The 25,364-nt window shown below is 38.8% G+C and overlaps 1 protein-coding gene across 1 annotated transcript in view; it reads left to right on the top strand.

Annotated features, from left to right (window-relative positions):
* The first annotated feature begins 1,895 nt into the window (after window positions 1–1,895).
* The window catches only part of LOC124266744 (transmembrane protein 145-like), a 51,024-nt gene continuing 27,555 nt past the window's right edge, over window positions 1,896–25,364 (top strand). Inside the window, exons 1-2 of the mRNA XM_046701532.1 lie at window positions 1,896–2,354; window positions 11,437–11,511. Of these exons, the coding sequence (XP_046557488.1) occupies window positions 2,256–2,354; window positions 11,437–11,511 (174 nt within the window). The 5' untranslated portion in view covers window positions 1,896–2,255. The remainder of the gene's footprint in view (window positions 2,355–11,436; window positions 11,512–25,364) is intronic.

A 25,364-nucleotide genomic window follows, 5' to 3' on the forward strand; every position in this document is an offset into this window, starting at 1 on the left:
TTCCCAGTACATTATTGCCTCTCTTTGAGGGGTACCAGTTTTCCCAAAGTCTGTGTAGACCTTCCTGGGAAGGGGGGCAATGCTGAAACCTCAGTGAAGTAAGTCGAGACCTCCTTTTCAATTTAAATGGGGTTATTTTTTTTCTATCAAAATTATATATATTCAGAGTGTAATTCTTTATTAGCAGATAAAAACAAGTTAGTACCAAAGTATTGTTGTACAAGACATAATTACTTTAAACATCATAGTCATTTTATGGAAAAAAATTACACAGCTGTTGATAAGTTAAGCAAATATATTACATGTATTTATGTAAACCTTTCAAAACTTCAATGATATTGCCTCGTATCAATATTACATTATTCATGAATCACTATGTAACTGCCCTGTGTACCACTGTGAGTGTCTTTTGGTGAATAAATGAACTGAACTGAACTAAGCGTTAGTCTAGGGAGCAGCAGCATCAACGTCAGTCTGTGTTAGCTTGCCACATCTCGACTTCTCAGGGTTCGTAAGAACCACACCATTCAAGTTATGTTTATCGTTGCCAGGGTTTTAATCAGAGAATTCTATTTTTTTAAATTTGGCTGCTAATCGCAAGCTGCTAGAGAGATGATGTAAATACAGCTATAGGGCCCATGGAGGTAGTAAAGGTACGGCAAGTCCCCATGGTCCCTGATCTCCCCTAGGTGGGGGTGTTCTTGTGAAGCAAGTCCAAACTCATTGCGAAAACAGCCCATTCCTCAGCTATCTAACAAGAACCTAGGATGTTAGGTAACATCTCTTAACGCTGATTTTATTGACGGGTCTGTACATGATATATATAATATGAGTGTCAGCCAAGTGAAGTACCATATCAAATCGGCACAGCAGTGTGCGAAATAGCCACTGACCCGCTAGCCCGTGGCTAGTAAAAAATACAGTCGGACCAGTGAATCTCCACTGTCACTTTCCGGATTGACTGATGAATTTTCATGGGGTCATTTTGTAAATATAACACTCTGTCCGGCCTGTTAAGTCATTATACACTTTTAAATCATGCAAGATTATGTCCTTGTAAACATGTTCATCATATTAGCAGGGTAATGTTAAAACCTGTGTCTACATTCAAATTTCGGGCTAGTGAAATATTTTGTGGGCTAGTAACTTTCAGGCATAGCTAGCCTGGCTGGCTAGCAAAATTTGGAAACTATTTCGCACACTGCTGAACTGGCTCAGTTTTTCCAAGAAAGGCTCTCTGACCGACCGCTGCACCGAGTTTACGAGCAGTATGTTGAGGAGAAGAGCAACTCTGTTGAGTCATCGCCTGACCTGAAAAGTGAAACCGAAACGAACCCGGGTCCTCGGCGTTACGAGTGAACACTTTAACCACTAGGCTATCCCACCGCCCCTGGTACCAATCAGAATATGCAGGGGACGTCATGGAAAATGACAGTTACAAAAATCTTTTGATGGGTTAATTAATATACTGCATAGGACATAGATATTTAAGTCGTTGCTTGAAAGCAAGTTTATCTCAAGTTTAGAATCAATTAAATGATGCATGTAGGCCTACTGGTTATCAGCGTTTATGTAATGAATTGAATTAAATTATATTTAAATGTATTGAAAATGAGTATATATTATACTGTATTTATAGAAATCTCTTTCTGACCCTTGACAGAATATATGGCTATTGTTGTACAATATTCTTGTCGTATTGTGTCGGTGGGGTAGCCTAGCTGTTAAAACGTTCATTCACCACGCCGAAGACCTGTGTTCGATTCCTCATATCATGCATATGGGTACAATTAATTGTGGGAAGCCTATTTCTGGTGTCCTCCGCCGTGATATTGCTGGAATATTGCTAAAGGCGGCGTATATACTCACTCACAATTTAATAGGAAGGTATATTTCACAACATCACTGTCAATGCATTAACGCTCCCTGTCTTTCAACGCATGGCTGGGAATGGCGAGATTGTTCGGGCCGAACCACACTATAATAACCGTATTGGCGTTCTTATCCCGTATCGGCCCGTGATTGTTGAGCGCTCTGTTTGTAAGCTTCTGACCGGCTCAGGATATTAAAACACTATGTACAGCAGGGTCGCCGACGTGAATTAAGCCAGTGATCCGGGATATACGACGCATATAGCTTGTTAACAATGACGAGCACCTGTATATTTTGTTGCCATGGAGGTGATCACGTGACGTTGTACACTGTCATGGCCGAAGATAGACCTCTTCGAGCGAACATTTGACAAGAGACGAAAGATGGATTTAAGAGTGTTTTTAGGAATTGTTTGTGTTCTCTCTGTGAAGTTTACATCTTCCGAGGCGAAATGGGTTGAAGGGAATTTACAGTCAAATAGCGTAAGCTATTCAAGATCCTGTTTTCAGAGCGAAACTGAAAGGCCCGCCTGTTATTGTCTAGCTAAGATACATAGCGTTCACTCACATGAACGCTATGCAGCACCTCCATAGGCCGCAATGGTGGAAATCCTTTGTCGCACTTTCGCGCACTCGTTACGATTTTTGCGCACGAAAAACTTATATGAATTACTTCTTTGTACATATACCTACACGTGCGCCCTATTTTCGTTATCAAAATATCCACAAATATATATTTACAAGCCATCAAGCCATCAAACATCTCAGTCCATCGCAGATATGAGCGGGGCCATTTTGAATCACCTGACCTGTGACGCGAAGGGGATATCCCTCCCCAAAATAGTAACACACGCGTTCCATACCTCGTTGCTTGTTGACAACACATTTTCATACATTTTAGGCAATTAAAACGATTGTATGGAGATTTTCGTTTCCAATCTAGACTGACTGACCACCCCTGTTTTTTCAACAGCTGTTCAAAGGAATTGCTGGTGAGTTTTCAATGCTTCATATAATCAGGGATACTCTACAACAGGGATAGGTCACTCGCTTGCTTTCTTTACCATTTGTACTAATTAACGTGTGCCTCGTCATGCTCCAACGCACACAGTGACTTGGTTCGGTCCCAGCGCAACTTCGGCTGCGTTTAACAGTACTTCAGCCAGTGTATTGTATCAGTCGGAATTTTACAATGAATGAATGAATGAATTAAGAGCAAGAATTTTATGTGAATGAATGAAAGAAATTAAGAAAAAGAACAAAAGAAAAAGAACATATGTGAATGAATGAAAGAATAAATGATACACCAAGGCCATCCCTCCCCAAACATGTTAAAGAACACAAAACTATCGGTAGAACACATATGTTAACATCAGCTGTCCATTTTCAAAAAAAAAATTACTTTGAGACATGTTTTTACATTAGTAACTAATTCAGATATCTTATTGCATGTGTGGAATGACATGGGCATTGACAGAATGTTAACTGACACTGTCACAGACCCCTCAAGAACAGAAAGTTTAGAACTATCACAAAGTGCTGTAAACACCTTTCCAGTTTTGTCAAATACTAAGATCAACAAGAAAGAAAGAAGTTTTAGAACTATAACACTCAAGCATCACAAGCACCAATGGCGATATGTCATATTTTTCACACACCTCAAATACACACTAAAAAAAAAAAAAAAAAAAAGTATCAATGTTACTTGCAAAAACCTTTCACCTGATGGTATATTTCCCTCATAAAAATTAAATGTGTATGTGAAAGATGTTTTAGAACAATAACTAGAAACACTCAAACAACGCCCTGTAGTATTTCAATGGCAGATCGGCGATATGTCATATTTTTCACACACCTCAAATACACACTAACAATTTTTTTTAAATTATAAAACTATCACTATTACTTGCAAACACCTTTCACGTGATGGTATATTCCCCTCATAAAAATTGAAGGTGTATATGAAAGATGTTTTTGAACACTAACTAGAAACACTCAAACAACGCCCTGTAGTATTTCAATGGCAGATCGGCGATATGTCATATTTTTCACACACCACAAATACACCCTACCAAAAATTTTTTAGTTATAAAACTATCACTATTACCTGCAAACACCTTTCAACTAAAGGTATATTTCCCTTCTAAAAATTAAACGAATATGTGAAAGAAGTTTTTAGCGATATAATTTAGTCTTTCTTCACTGTGTACTGAGAATTGAAGCCAGTGAGCTACAACATGCCCACTTGAAACTTTACTACAAAGCTACTGTACTTATACTGACACTAATAACAATTATTTGACTTGAAATGAAGTGACAGAATAGGTAACTTATCTTCTACATGTAGGTTTTCAGTTGTCACAACACTCAGCGTATGTAATCAGCTGTTGAAAATAAACCGGGCTCAATCTTAAAAACTACGCTGCCGCCATATTGGCTACACTGATCACGTGACGAGCCGAGGCATAGCTTAGGAGCTTTCCGAGGAGTGACCACTCCCCCTTATAGAGTCTCCCTGATATAATATAAGATTATTGCTGTTACCTTCACAGTTCCATGTGTGTCTCTGTACTACTCCTGAATATTTGCCTACAAAACACAGTTTACTAATTGAATTTAGGACTTAAATAAGTAATGAGTTCACGAATTAATTATCTATAAATTTCATGTACATACAAAAACTTTAAATATTTCTCAGTTCATAACTCTCCTTCCTTGTATAATATTTTGAATATCTCCATGTTGTATTAGGTCTCAAGCACCAGCTACAAACCTTGCCAAAATCATCTTTTCCTTTTGTTACTAGCAACCAAGTGGTCAAAAAGTGTTATTTGTCATCACGAATTATAAACAAATACTAAAATAAGGGGATACACCAATAAATCAATTGTTGAATGAGGGGATCATTCAAATTACAGCACAATGCCAAATATCATACTTAAACTCTTGTGCATACACCACTGGACAGAAGGCTTTTATTTGTTAGGTCAACTGAAGAAAATTCATTTGCAAACCTTACAGTACCTCTTATCTTTTGACAGCAAAAATAGCAGGCTTTCTAAATTATCAGTGAAGTGTTAGTTAGAAAGTCTGCTTTTCAAGGTGCAATTATATGTTTATTGAGAACATTAACAATGATGAGGATATGAAATTGTGCATGAAGTTTATTCTTTTGAAGGTATAAGTTTAAACTCATGTTAAATTAAAGTGATAATTAATAATTAACATTGATATGCACTTTATTTACTGGCATTCAAGGTTGAAAGTTGAGAGAAGAAACCATGGATGACACTGTCTGTGCCCATTGCAAGGGCATGTTCAAGAGAAAAACAAAGGGATAGAAGAGATATAGTTACATAGTTACAGCTTTGTGTTTGACGACATGTCTATTTTTTTGTGAAACTCACTGCTATAACTTATCAAAACAAGAGTCATCAAAAGATGACAAATCCCCCCAGGTTCCAGAAATTTGAAAGAACAAATCATCCGACAGTTACTGATTTTTTTTACTTAGTCCAAATTGTTTCCATGCAAATCATGAAAAATATAAATACTAAAAACTTTGCAAATAACAAAAGGCGCCACTTCAAGATCCGTCTCATATATCTGCTACGTTTTGTTGAAAGATAATGAAAGGTTTCGATTTTTGCTCCGGAAAAGAAGCCCACCCCTACTTTTTGAGACTAAGTCCAAATCGTTTCCATGGAACCGAGAAAAATAAAAATGTCAAAAATCTGCAAATAGCCAAGGCACCACTTAAGGTTCTGATTGATATATATACCAATTTGTGGTGAAAAACATTGAACGGTTTTACAGTTCTGCTCCTGAAAAGAACACTACCACCAATTTCAGTCAAAGTCGAAATTGTTGCCATGGAAACACACACAAAAATATTTTATACGGAAATCCCAAACTACCAAAAGGCACCAGTACACCACCAGATCTATCTATGTGCCAAGTTTGGTGAAGAAATAGTGAACGGTTTTGAAGTTCTGCTCCGGAAAAGACAAATGTGCACGGACGGACGGACGGAGCGCATTTTAATAATTTGACATTTGGCTTTGTGCTGTAATTTGAATGATCCTTCCCCTTTTAACAATTGCTTTCTAGATGTATCCCCTTGTTTTAGTATTTGTTCATAATTCATGATGAAAAACACTGTCCCTTGATGTAGGAACATCTAGGTTATATGGTACAAATGAAATTTATAGATAATTGATTTGTGAACTCGTTAATTATTTAATTCCTAAATTCTAATAAGTCTTATTAGTAAACTGTGTTTTGTAGGCAAATATTCATGAGTAGTACAGGGACACCCATGGAACTGTGAAGGTGACAGCAATAATCGTATATTATATGAAGCATTGAAAACTCACCAGCAATTCCTTTAAAAAACAGCTGTTGAAAAAACAGGGGTGGTCAGTCAGTCTAGATTGGAAACGAAAATCTCCATACAATCGTTTTAATTGCCTAAAATGTATGAAAATGTGTTGTCAACAAGCAACGAGGTATGGAACGCGTGTGTTACTATTTTGGGGAGGGATATCCCCTTCGCGTCACAGGTCACGTGATTCAAAATGGCCCCGCTCATATGTGAGCGATGGACTGAGATGTTTGATGGCTTGTAAATATATATTTTTTGATATTTTGATAACGAAAATCGGGCGCACGTGTACGTATATGTACAAAAAAGTAATTCATATAAGTTTTTCGTGCGCAAAAATCGTAACGAGTGCGCGAAAGTGCGACAAAGGATTTCCACCATTGCGGCCTATGGAGGTGCTGCCTAGTGAACGCTATGTATCTTAGCTAGTTATTGTCGCAAGCGAATGTCATCATCGTCAAGAAAAAGCGTTTCGTTAGATCTACTACCAAGAGCGTTAAATGACTGTATATTTCCATATATATGTTTGTCAAGTGTGTCTAGGAGACTTATTTTAATTGCAAAGTCTAAACAGTTTAAAGGTGAGGAATGAGTCTCATACCAACAGTTTTGCAAATAGGCGAAATGATTGCCATCACTTGGCGCGCAGCCAAAACCTTGAACGATACACTTCGATAAATTCTTACATTTGATTTTCATTAACACTTTTAATGGTTGGAGGGCGTTTTACAGAGTTTTGTCCAAAACATTCTTGTTGGAAGATAAAAAAAATAAAGGAAAAGTACATCCATTGTATTTTTTTACTACCGGTATTCATCATAATTTGTTCTCTTTTGAATTAGCATGTTAATTTTTTATTATATTATCAACAAATTACTTTTAATCATACAATGACAGTAAATTATTTTGTTTTTGAAACGTGTTAAACAATTCACTCTTTTCATGTTTACGTTTCTTATATTTTCCTTCTTCTTTTTGAGTGGTAATAATGTTAAAAAAGTATTGCCTTGATGACTTAACACTTTCATGTCATACTACATTATTAACAATCATGGTGCAGCAGTGTTGTTGCTCAGTAGTAGACAGTACACGTTTCAAGATGCTATTTCGAGAAAGAACAAAACAAATTAACACTAATTAAATGACACTTGTGACGTCATTCCATTGTCTGCTCGCTCCATTACCTGTGTGATGTGTACCAGTTTCAAATTTAAGACTTCATTTTGTCATTTTGACATTTAATTTTGATAACAGAAATATTACCAATACATTGAATGTAATTTAAGTAGGGTAATATCCTCGTAACTCTCCATTCCTAAACAATAATGTGCATCGGCCCCGGAGGGGCCTCGGCTCCATTATTTTTAAGGATGGAGAGTTACTCGGACATTACCCTCTACGAAAGATCGATTAGTTAGCATGTATTACGTATGGGAAAAAACACGCCCCTGAGGTTTTGGTAGAGAATGTAAAACCGAGGGATTTCCCTCCTCCCAAGGTTTTACATTCTCTACCAAAACCGAGGGGAAGTGTTTTCCCTAACATATAAACCGTCCATGATGGATAATTATAATATAGATGATCATTTAATGAAGCTACATAACAATAACTGAAGCGCAAGTAAAATCAATTCAATGACAGTAACTATAAATAGATAAATCAACACGAACTTCGTCGACTTGGTGGCTGTGAGGTAGAGCGTCTGCTTATTAACCTGATAGATGTGGTTCTAATCCAGCTTGGGAAAACATTTGCACTTTGAAATTGATCTTGGACGATATTTTCCAATTGATTTCAAACACTCATATATCATTTGAATGTTGATGTTCATATAGAGATAGGAAAAAGTAAAACCTGGGAAGAGGTCTTACTTACAAAAAGTAAAACCTGGTCTTGCTTACAAAAAGTAAAACCTGAGAGCAAACAAAAAGCTCAAATGCGGTTATTCCGGGAAAAGAAGAGATGCTTAATATATAGTGAGAAGCACACTTCAGGTTTTTATATATATATATATATATATATATACATTATAAGAGTGTTGTTGCTCATTACATGTTTCGAGAAATCGGTAGGGTAGCCCAGTGGTTAAAGTGTTTGCTCGTCACGCCGAAGACCCAGGTTCGATTCCCCACATGGGAACAATGTGTGAAGCCCATTTCTGGTGTTCCGCCGCCGTGATATTGCTGGCATATTGGTATAAGCGGCATAAAGCTAAACTCACTCACTCACTCACTCATATTACCATAGAAATAGAGAAAGACTTCTATGATAGTGCTATAGTTAATCAGTCATGTCACGTCATGTTAAGTCACATCATGTCATGACAGATTAACTAGTTTAACATTGAAGAACTGGATGATCCTTAACTTCCTGTGAGTAGTATATATATAACCTATTTACCAGTAGTCTGATCTAATAGATACTGACTGGCGTATATCTTTACCCATTAATTAAGAAGCCATCTGATGATGCTCCGCACTCACAAGCCACGTTATTGATAAATCTTTGCTAATTAGTTTAGTAAAACTTTTGCAGATAGTAATAATACTTTTGGCTGATTTTATGAAACATTAATTTCTTCATGCTATGTGACCATTGTCGTTAATAACCGGTAGTAAATAACACAGTGTCATGGCTAGGGCTGCGCAATATAACCGGTTTACCGGTATTTACTGGTTCAGACATGAAAACAATATGTATTGTGACACGCTGATCGAAAACCGGTATTTTGACATGCATACAGAAAACTTCGTAATTTCTTCGGATATTTCCATTTTTCACACCGGAAGTCATGCGTTTGTTGTAAAATGGCGACCCCCAACAACTAACAATTTATTGTGGTGCCAAATGAAAGGGCAAAGGTTTCAGTATGGCAGCATTTTGAGTTGAAAAAGTTCACGGTAGATGGAACTATTGATAAGGGGAACGCTGTATGTTAAATATGCAATGGTAAAGTAAATTAAAAGTTGTTATTAAAGCTAATCAAGCATAGTGATTTTGTTGTGTTTTTCCTTTATAAATCAAGCATTAACTCGATTATAAGTAGTTTTTTTGTTAAAATAACTTCTTCAATATATTGCAATACATATCGCAATATATGCTTTCGCATCGCAATATATCGCAATATGAAAATTCTCTGCAATACCCACCCCTAGTCATGTCGTAGGATGTGGTGTTCATGTGACAGGTCTGCAGCTAGTCATGTCGTAGGAAGTGGTGTCCATGTGACAGGTTTGCAGCTAGTCATGTCGTAGGAAGTGGTGTCCATGTGACAGGCCTGCAGCTAGTCATGTCGTAGGAAGTGGTGGTCATGTGACAGGCCTGCAGCTAGTCATGTCGTAGGAAGTGGTGTTCATGTGACAGGCCTGCAGCTAGTCATGTCGTAGGAAGTGGTGTTCATGTGACAGGCCTGCAGCTAGTCATGTCGTAGGAAGTGGTGGTCATGTGACAGGCCTGCAGCTAGTCATGTCGTAGGATGTGGTGGTCATGTGACAGGCCTGCAGCTAGTCATGTCGTAGGATGTGGTGTCCATGTGACAGGCCTGCAGCTAGTCATGTCGTAGGAAGTGGTGGTCATGTGACAGGCCTGCAGCTAGTCATGTCGTAGGATGTGGTGGTCATGTGACAGGCCTGCAGCTAGTCATGTCGTAGGAAGTGGTGGTCATGTGACAGGCCTGCAGCTAGTCATGTCGTAGGAAGTGGTGGTCATGTGACAGGCCAGCAGCCATAGATCTACAGCAGTCCATATACGGGCACACAGATTTCTAAAATGTCAAATAAATCCCTCTGCCATGGGCCCAATGTGTCCTGTATAAATCCCCATAAATATAAACTGATTGCTCCAACTTTTTGCTTCAAGTAAGCACAATAGAATGGACGTAGAAGATATAATATTGCGAGGTATGGACAATAATATTCATTATATCACAAGCTTGACGAGAAATATTAAGTTCTTGTAATCAAAATAATTAGTAAATCCTGCTGTCCAGTACAATACCGAATTTCATTACTTTCATTACAATAGCCTCAAATATCCTGTGAGAATCCTTGAAATTAGTAATCAAGGTCAACCGTGCATATGTGTCACGTGTATGTCATGTGACTAATGCACAAGGCTGCACACAGTATTAATGTCTAGGTTATGATATGCATAGGCTAACATCTGTCTCTGAAATGAATGGGGCGGCGGGGTAGCCTAGTGGTTAAAGCGTTGGCTCGTCACGCCGAAGACCCGGGTTCGATTCCCCACATGGGTTCAATGTGTGAAGCCCATTTCTGGTCTCCCCCGCCGTGATATTGCTGGAATGTTGCTAAAAGCGGCGTAAAACTAATCTCAGTCAGTCTTAAATGAATGGGGACGGCGGGGTAGCCTAGTGGTTAAAGCATTCGTTGTCACGCCGAAGACCCGGGTTCGATTCCCCCTAAGGGTATAATGAGTGAAGCCCCTTTTCTACTATCCGGTACAGTGATATTGCTAGAATATTGCTAAAAGCAATGTAAAATCAAAATGAATATATTTTACAGAAAAATACAGTTTTATTTATTTTAATAAAAGATAACAAGAAGGAGCCCAGAAAGTTCTTCATTTTCAGAAACTGAAATAATCAAGACTTGCCACAGATTATAGACTTGCTGTGGCTGTATTGGATATGTTTGTTTCAGGATCAGTAGGACAGTATGATATGCCAGACATAGCACGTCATGCATAATTCACTACACTAGAGGTCGTGTGTACGTAATGAATACATTCATCAGTGATTAGGTGTAGCGGAGCGTGGAGTCATTCCGCTACTTACATTCTTACTTTGTCAGCCTGCTCATAAGGTTAAGTGTTTGGTGATGTGGACAAGGTGTCTGACTTCAGATCAGAAGGTCTGTGGTTCGAATCTCATCATGGGACTCAGACATTTTATGAGCACTACATAATAGTATGTAAGACGTGAAAGATTAGAGTGGTTAATGATGCACAGTGTCACACAGTGTCATTATAACTATAGTTTTGTAAATTGTAAATGTGTATTTGTATGCACAGAATACCTATGTACTTAGGTTTTTGGACTGGCCATTTATTGCAAAGGATTCAATGGTGATTCATTGGTCATATCTTATGCAATACACATGTTATTTAGAACACTGTGAAACATGTTTCAGTGGAATTATTTCCTATTTTCTTCTGTTTCAGGACTGGGAGTTCCTCGGCAGGTTCTGCTTCGTGTCATCAAAAGGCTCATTTGTATATAGCTTTATGTACCCAGTGGTAAGTACATGACCATTGAAGCATGCTTATCCTCCCCGTGAAGATCCTGGTTAGAATTAGTCGTCAGGAAAACATAATTGTCTCCACACATGAAGATCCTTTTAGAACTGATCTTCAGGAAAGCATGCTTGTCCTCCCCGTGAAGATCCGGGTTAGAATCGATCTTCAGAAAAACAACTTGCATCCACACACATGAAGATCCTTGTTAGAACTGATCTTCAGGAAAGCATGCTTGTCCTCCCCGTGAAGATCCGGGTTAGAATCGATCTTCAGAAAAACAACTTGCATCCACACACATGAAGATCCTTGTTAGAACTGATCTTCAGGAAAGCATGCTTGTCTGCCCCGTGAAGATCCGGGTTAGAATCGATCTTCAGAAAAACAACTTGCATCCACACACATGAAGATCCTTGTTAGAACTGATCTTCAGGAAAGCATGCTTGTCCTCCCCGTGAAGATCCGGGTTAGAATCGATCTTCAGAAAACAACTTGCATCCACACACATGAAGATCCTTGTTAGAACTGATCTTCAGGAAAGCATGCTTGTCCTCCCCGTGAAGATCCGGGTTAGAATCGATCTTCAGAAAAACAACTTGCATCCACACACATGAAGATCCTGGTTAGAACTGATCTTCAGGAAAGCATGCTTGTCCTCCCCGTGAAGATCCGGGTTAGAATCGATCTTCAGAAAAACAACTTGCATCCACACACATGAAGATCCTGGTTAGAACTGATCTTCAGGAAAGCATGCTTGTCTGCCCCGTGAAGATCCAGGTTAGAATCGATCTTCAGCTACCCATGCTTGTCGTCAGATCGGGATCGAGTGTTATAGGCTTACATAAAAGAAATCATTCGTGAAATATTGCATTGCCCTGAGTTGAAGTTCCTTGTATTCGCCGCCATTATCCAGTGTCTGTGTCTATTTAGGTAGACAGATTTGTAGAAATTGGTTTGAGACTGATTTTAATGAATGATGCTAAGAAGAGTCATCAAAGTTCTTAGTTCTTCTGTGACCGGAAGAAGCTTCAATATCACCTGGGTCCCGTTCCTCAAAGCGATCGTAGCGCTGAGATGATTGTAACTCCCATACTTTAACATCGACTTACGACAGTCGTAGCGCTACGATCGCAATGAGGAACGGGGCCCAGTACTTTACCTTTCTTGTTGTGTCCTGTCCCTGATGGGGCGGTGGGGTAGCCTAGTGGTTAAAGCGTTGGCTCGTCACGCCGAAGACCCGGGTTCGAATCCCCACTTGGGTACAATGTGTGAAGCCCATTTCTGGTGTCCCCCGCCGTAATGTTGCTGGAATATTGCTAAAAGCGGCGTAAAACCAAACGCAGTCAGTCAGTCAGTCCTGTCCCTGATATAACTGGGAACTGTTACCATAGAAGCTTCAATATCACCAGTACTTGACCTTTCTTGTCGTATCCTGTCTCTGATATAACTGGGAACTTTTACCATAGAAGCTTCAATATCACCAGTACTTGACCTTTCTTGTCGTATCCTGTTTCTGATATAACTGGGAACTTTTACCATAGAAGCTTCAATATCACCAGTACTTGACCTTTCTTGTCGTATCTGGCACCCGTGAAGAGCCACCTCCTCGTGGTGGGTGCTGGGTAACGCTAAGCGCTCTTCGACCCCCCGTTGTGGACCCGGGGGTATATTTGGTCCACCAACCCGTTTGCCGTGGGTTGCGCCCCTGTGTCGGTGGAGGAAGGGATTCTGGTGGTTGAGGGCACTGGTTCCAGGAACAGTGTTCCTTTGCCCAACACACAACTTCGGCCCTGACTTCACCTAGATGGGTGGTTGAATGGTCCCGGTTCAACCAATCGGCTGGTCATGCCAAGCCCTGTGTATGTATATTGTGATGCACAAAGTTCGGAAACTGTTTAAAATGTATCATATGTCTTGGATGGATGCTTATATATTTAAATTCCAAATGAGTCACTCCAATTTTGTAATTTGCATAGAGTCTTATGCGCAGAAGGCGGTGACTCATGGGCCAAACTGGTGGGAAAATTATTATTTTAGTTTTTCTGCTTGAGTATATCATCCGAGTATCCTTGGTGCTGCAAGTTGGAGACCCACTTGTTTTTAGCATTGTCTTCATGAAACTCCGTGGTGGGTGGGGAGCTCGGATGATGAATCAATACATACAACAGAAGATTGTGAGAGTACCTTTAAGAAATGTACCAACTGCGCAGGCACTCACTCATCCTTTTCCAAAGATTGTCCAATCTGGAAACAGCATATGGAGATCAATAAGATCAAATTTACTCAAAACATTAGTTTCTCTGATGCAAAAAAGTTTGTCTTAAGATCTGAGATCAAGGAAACTTATGCTTCCATAGCAAAATCACCGTCTGATATAACTCCTACAGTAACCAAGTCCTCTGCAAGCTGTCAGACGAACTTGACATGGCTCAAAACCGGGTCTCCTGAGATCTTATCACCTGCAGTGTCTACACAAACTGTGGAACCACTAAGTCTTCCTGGCACGGCCCAAACCCAATCAGAACCATCTTCTGAACGTGTTACATCTTCTCAGGCATCTCAAATGACCCAATCTACCAGAAACGTTCAGCAAATCGTCAAAAGCATAAACAAACCGAAGCCAGATTCGTGGAAAAAACAAAGTGGCAGAGCCCCTAAAGGGTCAGATGATAAAGTCAAATTATTTAACAAATACGGATCACTTGAGGACATGGACGTGTCCGAAAACGTCCAATCTAGGGCACATAGCTTGTCGCCCTCGAAAACGGTGCGGGGTAGATCCCCATTAATCAACCTAAAAGATAGGTCTATCTAAACATATCGTGCAGTGGATCTGTAGAGGAATACGGACAAATTTTAATGAAATACAGCTATTAATCCAGGATTTAACACCATCAGCGTTCTGTCTGCAAGAGACGTATCTTTAACAGACAGATAATTTTAACTCACGTCCGTTTGAACCGTATCATTATTTTTCCCCTCCAGGAGCCACTGGAGGTTCTACTATCCTTATACGACTGGATGTTTTTCACATCCCTGTTACACTTACCACTAATCTCCAAGCTGTTGCAGTGCGACTTACTCTGGGTGTAGCATTTACGTTATGCTCTCTGTATATTCCGCCTTCATTGAACCTTCAGCTGACTGATCTTCAATCACTCTATGATCAACTCCCAAAGCCATGTGTTATCATGGGTGACCTAAACGGTCACAACACACTCTGGGGCAGTACTAACACTAATTCTAAAGGCAAAATACTGGAAGATTTCATTTCCAATAATGACCTGTGCATATTTAATGATGATTCGAGCACCTATCTGCATCCTGCAACTGGCACTTATTCTTCTCTGGATTTGTCTCTTGCAGATTCTAACCTCCTTAATGAATTTGATTGGTCTGTTCATAATGACCTTTGTGGAAGTGACCACTTCCCAACTATGCTTTCAGAAATAACTCCATCTGATTTTCCATCGTATGCAAGATCAAACTTTTTGAAGGCTAACTGGTCTTTATATCAAACTATTTGTCAATCGAAATTGCGACCTGAATGTTTCAGTGATTTAACTGATCCCATTCAAACCTTTGCTGATGTTCTAAATGAAATAGCTGATGAGTGTATACCAAAGTCCTCTACGACTGCACATGTACGAAAACCATGGTTTAATACAGATTGTAGACAAGCCAGAAAAGCGAGGAAAAAGGCAGAGCGTTATTTCCGCCATCATCCAACTGTCCATAACTTAAATGAATTTAAAATATTCAATGCAAAGGCGCGTCGTACCTTTAAACAAAACAAACGACAATCTTTGAGAAATTATGTCTCCAAAATTAATTCACGCACGCCAATGTCTAAGGTATGGAACATGGTTCAAAGAATTAAAGGCAAAGGTTCAAAATCTGCTGTTCACCATCTTAAAGATGGTGATAATTTAATTACTGACAAGTTTAAAATTGCAAATAAAATTGGCAAAACTCTTGCCAAACATTCATCATCGGCAAATTATGTCCCTGAGTTTCAGAGATATCAGAAACAACGGGAAAAGACAAAACTTAATTTCGGATCAAATAACGGTGAAGATTATAACGAAGTGTTTTCATTACATGAACTACATACAGCTCTTGAGCAAGCTCATGACACTGCAGCGGGTGATGATAATATACATTACCAGCTACTGAAACACTTACCTGAACCATGTCTGATGACACTTTTAGATATATTTGACCAAATATGGACGTCTGGAGAATTTCCTCCTTCGTAGTCCCAATACCAAAACCTGGCAGTGATCATACAGATCCGTCGAATTACAGACAGATATCTCTAACTAGCTGTGTCTGTAAAACCATGGAACGTATGGTGAATAATAGATTAACTTGGTATCTTGAAACCAATAACCTTATAACAAATATTCAATGTGGTTTCAGGAAAAATCGTAGTACCATTGATCATTTGGTACGTTTAGAATCCTTTGTTAAAAATGCTTTAGTAAATAAACAACATGCTGTATCAATTTTCTTTGATCTTGAGAAAGCCTATGATACGACCTGGAAGCATGGCATTTTGAAGGATTTACATGACTTTGGTTTGAGAGGCCGTTTGCCTCTTTTTATATCACAATTTTTAAAAGACAGGCAATTTCAAGTCCGAGTGGGTTCAACCCTGTCTGATCATTACAATCAGGACCAGGGTGTCCCACAAGGCAGTATTTTGTCTGTCACACTGTTTAGCATCAAGATCAATAGTTTATCAAAGGTTTTAAATGATTCCATTGATGGCTCATTATTTGTGGATGATTTTAATAAATTCTTGTCGTGGTAAAAATATGCATACTATTGAACGGCAACTGCAGTTATGTTTAAACAAAATAAATAAATGGTGTCTTGAAAATGGCTTTAAATTTTCTAAATCAAAAACTAATTGTATACATTTTTGTAGAAAATATAAGCCTCATAAGGACCCAGAACTTTCTTTAAATGGCACTCCCATCAAAGTTGTAAAGGAGACCAAATTCTTGGGCCTAATTTTTGATTCCCATTTAACATTCCTGCCACATGTTAAATCCCTTAAAGCTAAATGCCTGAAGGCACTCGATTTGTTAAAGGGTGTCTCCAATTCAAAGTGGGGAAGGGATCAAACTACCCTCCTTCACTTTTACAGATCATTGGTGCGATCTAAAGTTGATTATGGCTCCATCGTATATGGCGGAGCCTGCAAAAGCAACCTTAAACTACTTGATTCTGTTCACCACCAAGGTCTCAGACTTTGTGTTGGATCAGTTGATAGTCTCTATATCGAGGCAGATGAGCCTTCTCTTTCCCAACGCCGTATTAAATTATCTTTACAATATATTACCAAACTATATTCTAACGCGTCTAACCCTGCATTTAACTGTGTCTTCAATCCTCTTTATGAGGATCTGTACAACATAAAGCCATGTCTTGTTCCGCCTCTTGGTTTGAGAAATAAACACTTCATTTCTGCTGCCGGCATTGAGCTGGAAAATATATCTCCTTCCCGTCTTCTTTCTTCTCCTCCTTGGCAACTGGTGAGGCCTGAAGTTGACCTAACTCTGACAAAGTATAAGAAATCTGTAACTAATGAATTACAATATAAACAAGAATATAATCAATTAAAAACTAAATATAATACATACAAATCCTTATTTACAGATGGGTCCAAGGATGGTTGCGCGGTGGCATGTGCCACTGTCATTGGATCCCGAACAATATCTTCCCGATTACCAAATAACAGCTCTATTTTCACAGCAGAAGCTAACGCCATATTAACAGCTCTTAAATATATTAATAACCACCGTAAATATAATCAATACATAATATTTTCCGATTCCCTTTCGTGTCTTCAGGCTTTTAAAAATATTTCTTGTAAACATCCACTTTTATTAGAAATTATTGAATTGTATAATGAGCTTGCTACTGGCCAATGCGACATCGTCTTTTGTTGGTTACCCAGCCACGTTGGCATTTCTGGTAACACAATGGCTGATCTTGCTGCTGTTAAGGCAGCACTCAACAAATCTGTGACACCACTTCTGATCCCATACTCTGATTACAAAGCTAGCATTAGAACCTACATCCGTGATCTGATGCAGAAGTAGTGGGACACCCGAGTAGGTATTAATAAATTACATGGAATAAAACCCTATATTGGTTACACCTACTTGGGTTGTCAGTCCAGATTTGAAGAGGTCATCATGCGACGATGTCGCATTGGCCACACAAGGTATACTCATGTATATCTATTGAAAGGCGAGGATCCTCCGTTTTGTATTCCTTGTGATGAGAGAGTCACCGTCAAGCATACTTGCTTGACTGTGTTGAATTCTCCATCATAAGGGATAAATATTTCAATATCAAAACAGTAAAGGACCTTTTTAATGCTGTTAATTATCATTTAATCATTGTTTTTTTAAAAGAGATAGATTTGTTAAATGAATTTTGATATGTTTTGTGAATAGATAAGGTTTTATAATTGGTTGTTTAGATTATCAACTTCGATTGTTAGTGGCTGTATCCTCAAAGGGGTTTGAAGCATTGTAAAATTATTGTCCTCCTGAGAGGGTACGTAAGTCCCAAAACATTTCAAGTAAATTTAAGTCTACCAGGTTTTTAATCGTAGTATTTTTGTCATTCTAATGTATGGCTAAATCTCAGTATAAACGCCAATGGCTGAAGGGATGGTGTAAATCCAGCTAGGGTCCATGCAGGCAGCAAAGGTACTGTAAGTCCCCATGGTCCCTAGTATGGTGATCGACCTTCAGTTGTTGGCGATCTATAGCCTGTTTTTATCTTGTATTGTCCTAATAGTGCTATTAGTTTTAACCTTCCACACTAGTTTTAAATCTAATTGTGATATTTTAGTTGTTTTGCTGTCCTTCGATGACAGGTTTTATAATATACACATGTTCCATTTCAATGTAAAATGTTCTCGTCACGATATGGCTGAAATATTGCCGATGTGACGTTAAATATTAACTCACTCACTCACTCTTGTCGTATCCTGTCTCTGATATAACTGGGAACTTTTACCATAGAAGCTTCAATATCACCAGTACTTGACCTTTCTTGTCGTATCCTGTCTCTGATATAACTGGGAACTTTTACCATAGAAGCTTCAATATCACCAGTACTTGACCTTTCTTGTCGTATCCTGTCTCTGATATAACTGGGAACTTTTACCATAGAAGCTTCAATATCACCAGTACTTGACCTTTCTTGTCGTATCCTGTCTCTGATATAACTGGGAACTTTTACCATAGAAGCTTCAATATCACCAGTACTTGACCTTTCTTGTCGTATCCTGTCTCTGATATAACTGGGATTTTTTACCATAGAAGCTTCAATATCACCAGTACTTGACCTTTCTTGTCGTATCCTGTCTCTGATATAACTGGGAACCTTTACCATAGAAGCTTCAATATCACCAGTACTTGACCTTTCTTGTCGTATCCTGTCTCTGATATAACTGGGAACTTTTACCATAGAAGCTTCAATATCACCAGCACTTGACCTTTCTTGTCGTATCCTGTCTCTGATATAACTGGGAACTTTTACCATAGAAGCTTCAATATCACCAGTACTTGACCTTTCTTGTCGTATCCTGTCTCTGATATAACTGGGAACTTTTACCATAGAAGCTTCAATATCACCAGTACTTGACCTTTCTTGTCGTATCCTGTCTCTGATATAACTGGGAACTTTTACCATAGAAGCTTCAATATCACCAGTACTTGACCTTTCTTGTCGTATCCTGTCTCTGATATAACTGGGAACTTTTACCATAGAAGCTTCAATATCACCAGTACTTGACCTTTCTTGTCGTATCCTGTCTCTGATATAACTGGGAACTTTTACCATAATTCAGAGCTACAGATAACTTTTTGTATCATTGATTTATGTACTCGCGTGTGTTCATCTCAATTGGGTATCCTAATTTTCCTTTGAGTAACCAAATATATTGTACCCACCTAAATCCAACTCAAATGGGTATTTTACCATTTTCCATAAATTTGTATAAAAATAATAAAGTTTAAATGTTGGTTTACGTGTTTGCTATTCATATTGTATCTGTAATATGAGAAACGATAAGAAAGACTGCAAGTAGTCAAGTTCACGTGTTGAAATAAAACATCTCAATACCTCAGTTGTTTTATCTAACCACTGGTACGCAAGCTAAAATGTGACATTTATGTGTGTTATTGAGTATTTTCCAATGTTCAAGCGTACTTGTAAATTTTTTTACAAAGTTGTACGCAATAGACTTAATAGGAATTGAGTTTTCATATAAATATTTGCGTAATTTACGCAGATACGCAGCTTATCTGTACCTCGGATATTTATTTGCGTTCTTTGTGTTCATGTGCAGAAAACACTTTTCCCAGCTAAAGATAATTTCAAACAATTTATTTGACAAAATAAAAATGATCACTCATACTAGACCATAATTTTGAAATTTTGTTTAAGCTGCTCTCTAAAAGTAGCTTAATGTATTTCACAAAAACTCCACATTTATCTGCAGATTCACTGTTGAAATTAGAGTTACTCAACAAACCAAACATATTTTACTGTATTTAGCAAAATGTCTGCAGAAATTCTGATTAGCTCTTGAATGTTTTTGCTTGGTCATATTAGTCGCCACTCATGAAGATGCTTAACATTAACAAATAAACGTAAACTACTCAAAACATGATAACGTTGGTTGGTTGTTTAAATAAATAATCAAATCTGGACCAGGTAGGGGTTCAAAAACCCCATCGCCCGATACCCGGGACAAGTCACTTTTCATTTCGGTCAATCAAATAATGGTATCTTACTTGTCCGTGGGCCACTAGATAATCTCTGCTTACGTTTTCAAACTACAAATAAACTTGGATTTCATTTCATATCTGCTCAAAATGTAATTATTAAATTTTGCAATGATAATTAAGTAGAGTTATCCTTCTTTGCCATTTATCACTTCTCGATAAATAGTCCAGTGAACATTAACATCAAATACCATGTTGATTAATTCTTTCATAATTACATCATCATGATTATGTCATAAAAATCAGGACAAGTGGAAAATTAGCCAGGACAAGTTATGGGTTGATGAAGACCACCTCTATCATGGATCTTCATGGGTTTGTGCAAAACAGAGGACACTGTCTGTTTTCTTATAAATGCTTAAGAGGTGCCTTTCATCTCCCTTCCAACAGAACAAAAAACAGGATGAACCATTGAACGTTAAACACAATAAGATTGCTGGGAAATCGACAAGAATCGCTCTTTTACATCAAAGCACATTGCTTGAATGAGTCAGTCACGTTTATCAACACCTGCGCTATTTGTTGACATTCGGTGTGACAGAATGAAATGAAACATTATGACGTGAGTTGGGAGTATAGTCTCTAGAATATATTAAGTCCACTTTTATGAGTGACTATATTCCAGACTAAATTGACTGAACATGGAGATAATTTATGAATATATAATTAGTAATTGAACTTCAACAGATTTGATGTCTAGAGATAAACTGTGTTTGAATACTTCTTTGAGTGGCGTTTTTAGAAATTGGAGTCCGATAAGAACAAACATTATGGATGAACAATTTCTTCATTCAGCTGATACGTTGTTTTGACGCATACCTGCTTGACAACGAAACAAGAAGGTATCGAAACGTCGTATCACCTGAATAAGGACGTTGTTAACCCATAAAGTTTGACCTTATCTTACATGTTTGATTAGATCAACAGTCTAGCCAGCCTGAATTCTAACATGTAATACATTAGAAAGTTGGAAACAAGCACATTGACATAAAGTTCAAGTTAGGATAACAATATAAGGATGGAATTATACAGCAAGTAGACTGCCCCTTGCCACGTTTGTATATGCTCACTACCAGTGTATGAAATTATATAAAGGCCCGTCCGACCGCCCCAGACGGGCTCGATATCTGACGGACGGCCAAGATTTACAGCTAGCCAGCCCGATGGTCTGGTAAAACTTTTAGATGTTCCATACACATCTTGGTTTCTGGTCCGGTTAAATCCATTTTGGGCTGGTAACATTTTGAAGTTGCCAGCCCTGATGTCTCGTTGGGTTTTTGGCTTATTTCATACACTGTCACTTCACAACATCTAGATCGATGTGCATGCTGTTGGTCACTGGATTGTCAGGTCCAGACTTGACTATTTGCAGACCGCCACCATATAGCTGGAATATTGCGGCTTTAAAAAACAAACAAACAAAACAAGCTATGGCAGGGAGCCAGTCTGACCCAGGTGTCAGTTCGTGTAAAGGAGATAATTACAAATTATTTCTCGCACCAGGTTATGAATCTTCTAAGTATGAGGTTACCACTGCTGATTTTATAACTTGCTCGAGGACAACCGAACAGTATTTTCAAACTTGCCAGGCAATACACAATTTCACGATCAGGTTGGGCAAGTTGGTATATTAATTGATAGGGTTGAGTATTCTCAAAATGTTCGTATTGCGATATATATTGGGATATGTGTTGGCGTATTGCAATATGTACTGGACACTGGATTGTCTGATCCAGATGTTGTATTGCAATATATTGTGAAAGTGTAATACATGGGTTAAGGTAATATATTTATTGTTTCTTTTCTTTCGAAACAAAGCCACTGGCCACTGTCAGGACTCAGATGTGATTTACAAGAGATCAATTGAAAATGTTTCCAAACTGAAGACTTCGCTTTAAAGTTTGGAACTCGAGAAAAAAATGAGTGCCGGTACCAATCATACTTTTTTTTATTTATAGGGTTGAAAAGTCACGCAAATTCAATTAAATGACCGATAAACATTCTAGAAACTATTCATGTATGATAATATACAGGAAATACAAATGGTATTAGTAGTTTTGACTACCAGACAAAAATTACGATCCTATCAGGTGAACCGGTAAGGGAAAAGTGTACCGCAATATATCGTGTTGTGAAGTTCGAATTGCAATAAACTGTTGAACCGGTATTATCTCCCACCCCTATTAATTGAACAGAGCGGAGTTGTGCTATATACTGGTGAACCGGTATTATCTCCCACCCCTATTAATTGAACAGAGCGGAGTTGTGCTATATACTGGTGAACCGGTATTATCTCCCAACCCTATTAATTGAACAGAGCGGAGTTGTGCTATATACTGGTGAACCGGTATTATCTCCCACCCTTATTAATTGAACAGAGCGGAGTTGTGCTATATACTGTTGAACCGGTATTATCTCCCACCCCTATTAATTTAACAGAGCGGAGTTGTGCTATATACTGTTGAACCGGTATTAGCACCCACCCCTATTAATTGAACAGAGCGGAGTTGTGCTATATACTGTTGAACCGGTATTATCTCCCACCCTTATTAATTGAACAGAGCGGAGTTGTGCTACATACTGTTGAACCGGTATTAGCACCCACCCCTATTAATTGAACAGAGCGGAGTTGTGCTATATACTGGTGAACGGTATTATCTCCCACCCTTATTAATTGAACAGAGCGGAGTTGTGCTATATACTGGTGAACCGGTATTATCTCCCACCCCTATTAATTGAACAGAGCGGAGTTGTGCTATATACTGGTGAACGGTATTAGCTCCCACCCCTATTAATTGAACAGAGCAGAGTTGTGCTATATACTGTTGAACCGGTATTATCTCCCACCCCTATTAATTGAACAGAGCGGAGTTGTGCTATATACTGTTGAACCGGTATTATCTCCCACCCTTATTAATTGAACAGAGCGGAGTTGTGCTATATACTGGTGAACGGTATTATCTCCCACCCCTATTAATTGAACAGAGCGGAGTTGTGCTATATACTGTTGAACCGGTATGATCTCCCCCCCTTATTAATTGAACAGAGCAGAGTTGTGCTATATACTGTTGAACCGGTATTATCTCCCACCCCTATTAATTGAACAGAGCGGAGTTGTGCTATATACTGTTGAACCGGCATTATCTCCCACCCCTATTAATTGAACAGAGCTGAATTGTGCTATATACTGTTGAACCGGTATTATCTCCCACCCTTATTAATTAAACAGAGCGGAGTTGTGCTACATACTGTTGAACCGGTATTATCTCCCACCCTTATTAATTGAACAGAGCGGAGTTGTGCAATATACTGTTGAACGGTATTATCTACCACCCTTATTAATTGAACAGAGCGGAGTTGTGCTATATACTGGTGAACCGGTATTATCTCCCAACCCTATGAATTGAACAGAGCGGAGTTGTGCTATATACTGGTGAACGGTATTATCTCCCAACCCTATTAATTGAACAGAGCCGAGTTGTGTTATATACTGGTGAACCAGTATTATCTCCGACCCCTATTAATTAAACAGAGCCGAGTTGTGCTATATACTGGTGAACGGTATTATCTCCGACCCCTATTAATTGAACAGAGTGGAGTTGTGTTATATACTGGTGAACCGGTATTATCTCCCACCCCTATTAATTGAACAGAGCGGAGTTGTGCTATATACTGGTGAACGGTATTAGCTCCCACCCCTATTAATTGAACAGAGCGGAGTTGTGCTATATACTGGTGAACGGTATTATCTCCCACCCCTATTAATTGAACAGAGCAGAGTTGTGTTATATACTTGTGAACCGGTATTATCTCCCACCCTTATTAATTGAACAGAGCGGAGTTGTGCTATATACTGGTGAACGGTAATATCTCCCACCCCTATTAATTGAACAGAGCGGAGTTGTGCTATATACTGTTGAACCGGTATTATCTCCCACCCCTATTTATTGAACAGAGCGGAGTTGTGCTATATACTGTTGAACCGGTATTATCTCCCACCCCTATTAATTGAACAGAGCGGAGTTGTGCTACATACTGTTTGAACCGGTATTATCTCCCACCTTTATTAATTGAACAGAGCGGAGTTGTGTTATATACTGTTGAACCGGTATTATCTCCCACCCCTATTAATTGAACAGAGCGGAGTTGTGCTATATACTGGTGAACGGTATTATCTCCCACCCCTATTAATTGAACAGAGCGGAGTTGTGCTATATACTGGTTAACGGTATTATCTCCCAACCCTATTAATTGAACAGAGCGGAGTTGTGCTATATACTGGTGAACGGTATTATCTCCCACCCCTATTAATTAAACAGAGCGGAGTTGTGCTATATACTGGTGAACGGTATTATCTCCCAACCCTATCAATTGAACAGAGCGGAGTTGTGCTATATACTGGTGAACCAGTATTATCTCCCAACCCTATTAATTAAACAGAGCCGTGTTGTGCTATATACTGGTGAACGGTATTATCTCCCACCCCTATTAATTGAACAGAGCGGAGTTGTGTTATATACTGGTGAACCGGTATTATCTCCCACCCTTATTAATTGAACAGAGCGGAGTTGTGTTATATACTGTTGAACCGGTATTATCTCCCACCCTTATTAATTGAACAGAGTGAAGTTGTGCTATATACTGTTGAACCGCATTATCTCCCATCCTTATTAATTGAACAGAGTGGAGTTGTGCTATATACTGGTGAACCGGTATCATCTCCCACCCTTATTAATTGAACAGAGTGGAGTTGTGCTATATACTGGTGAACCGGTATCATCTCCCACCCTTATTAATTGAACAGAGCGGAGTTGTGCTATATACTGGTGAACCGGTATTATCTCCCACCCTTATTAATTGAACAGAGTGAAGTTGTGCTATATACTGGTGAACCGCATTATCTCCCATCCTTATTAATTGAACAGAGTGGAGTTGTGCTATATACTGGTGAACCGGTATCATCTCCCACCCTTATTAATTGAACAGAGCGGAGTAGTGCTATATATGGTTAACGGCATTATCTCCCACCCTTATTAA

This window comes from Haliotis rubra, unplaced genomic scaffold (genome assembly GCF_003918875.1).
Source record: "Haliotis rubra isolate DU_JTF1 unplaced genomic scaffold, ASM391887v1 Scf1279, whole genome shotgun sequence".
NCBI lineage: Eukaryota > Metazoa > Mollusca > Gastropoda > Lepetellida > Haliotidae > Haliotis > Haliotis rubra.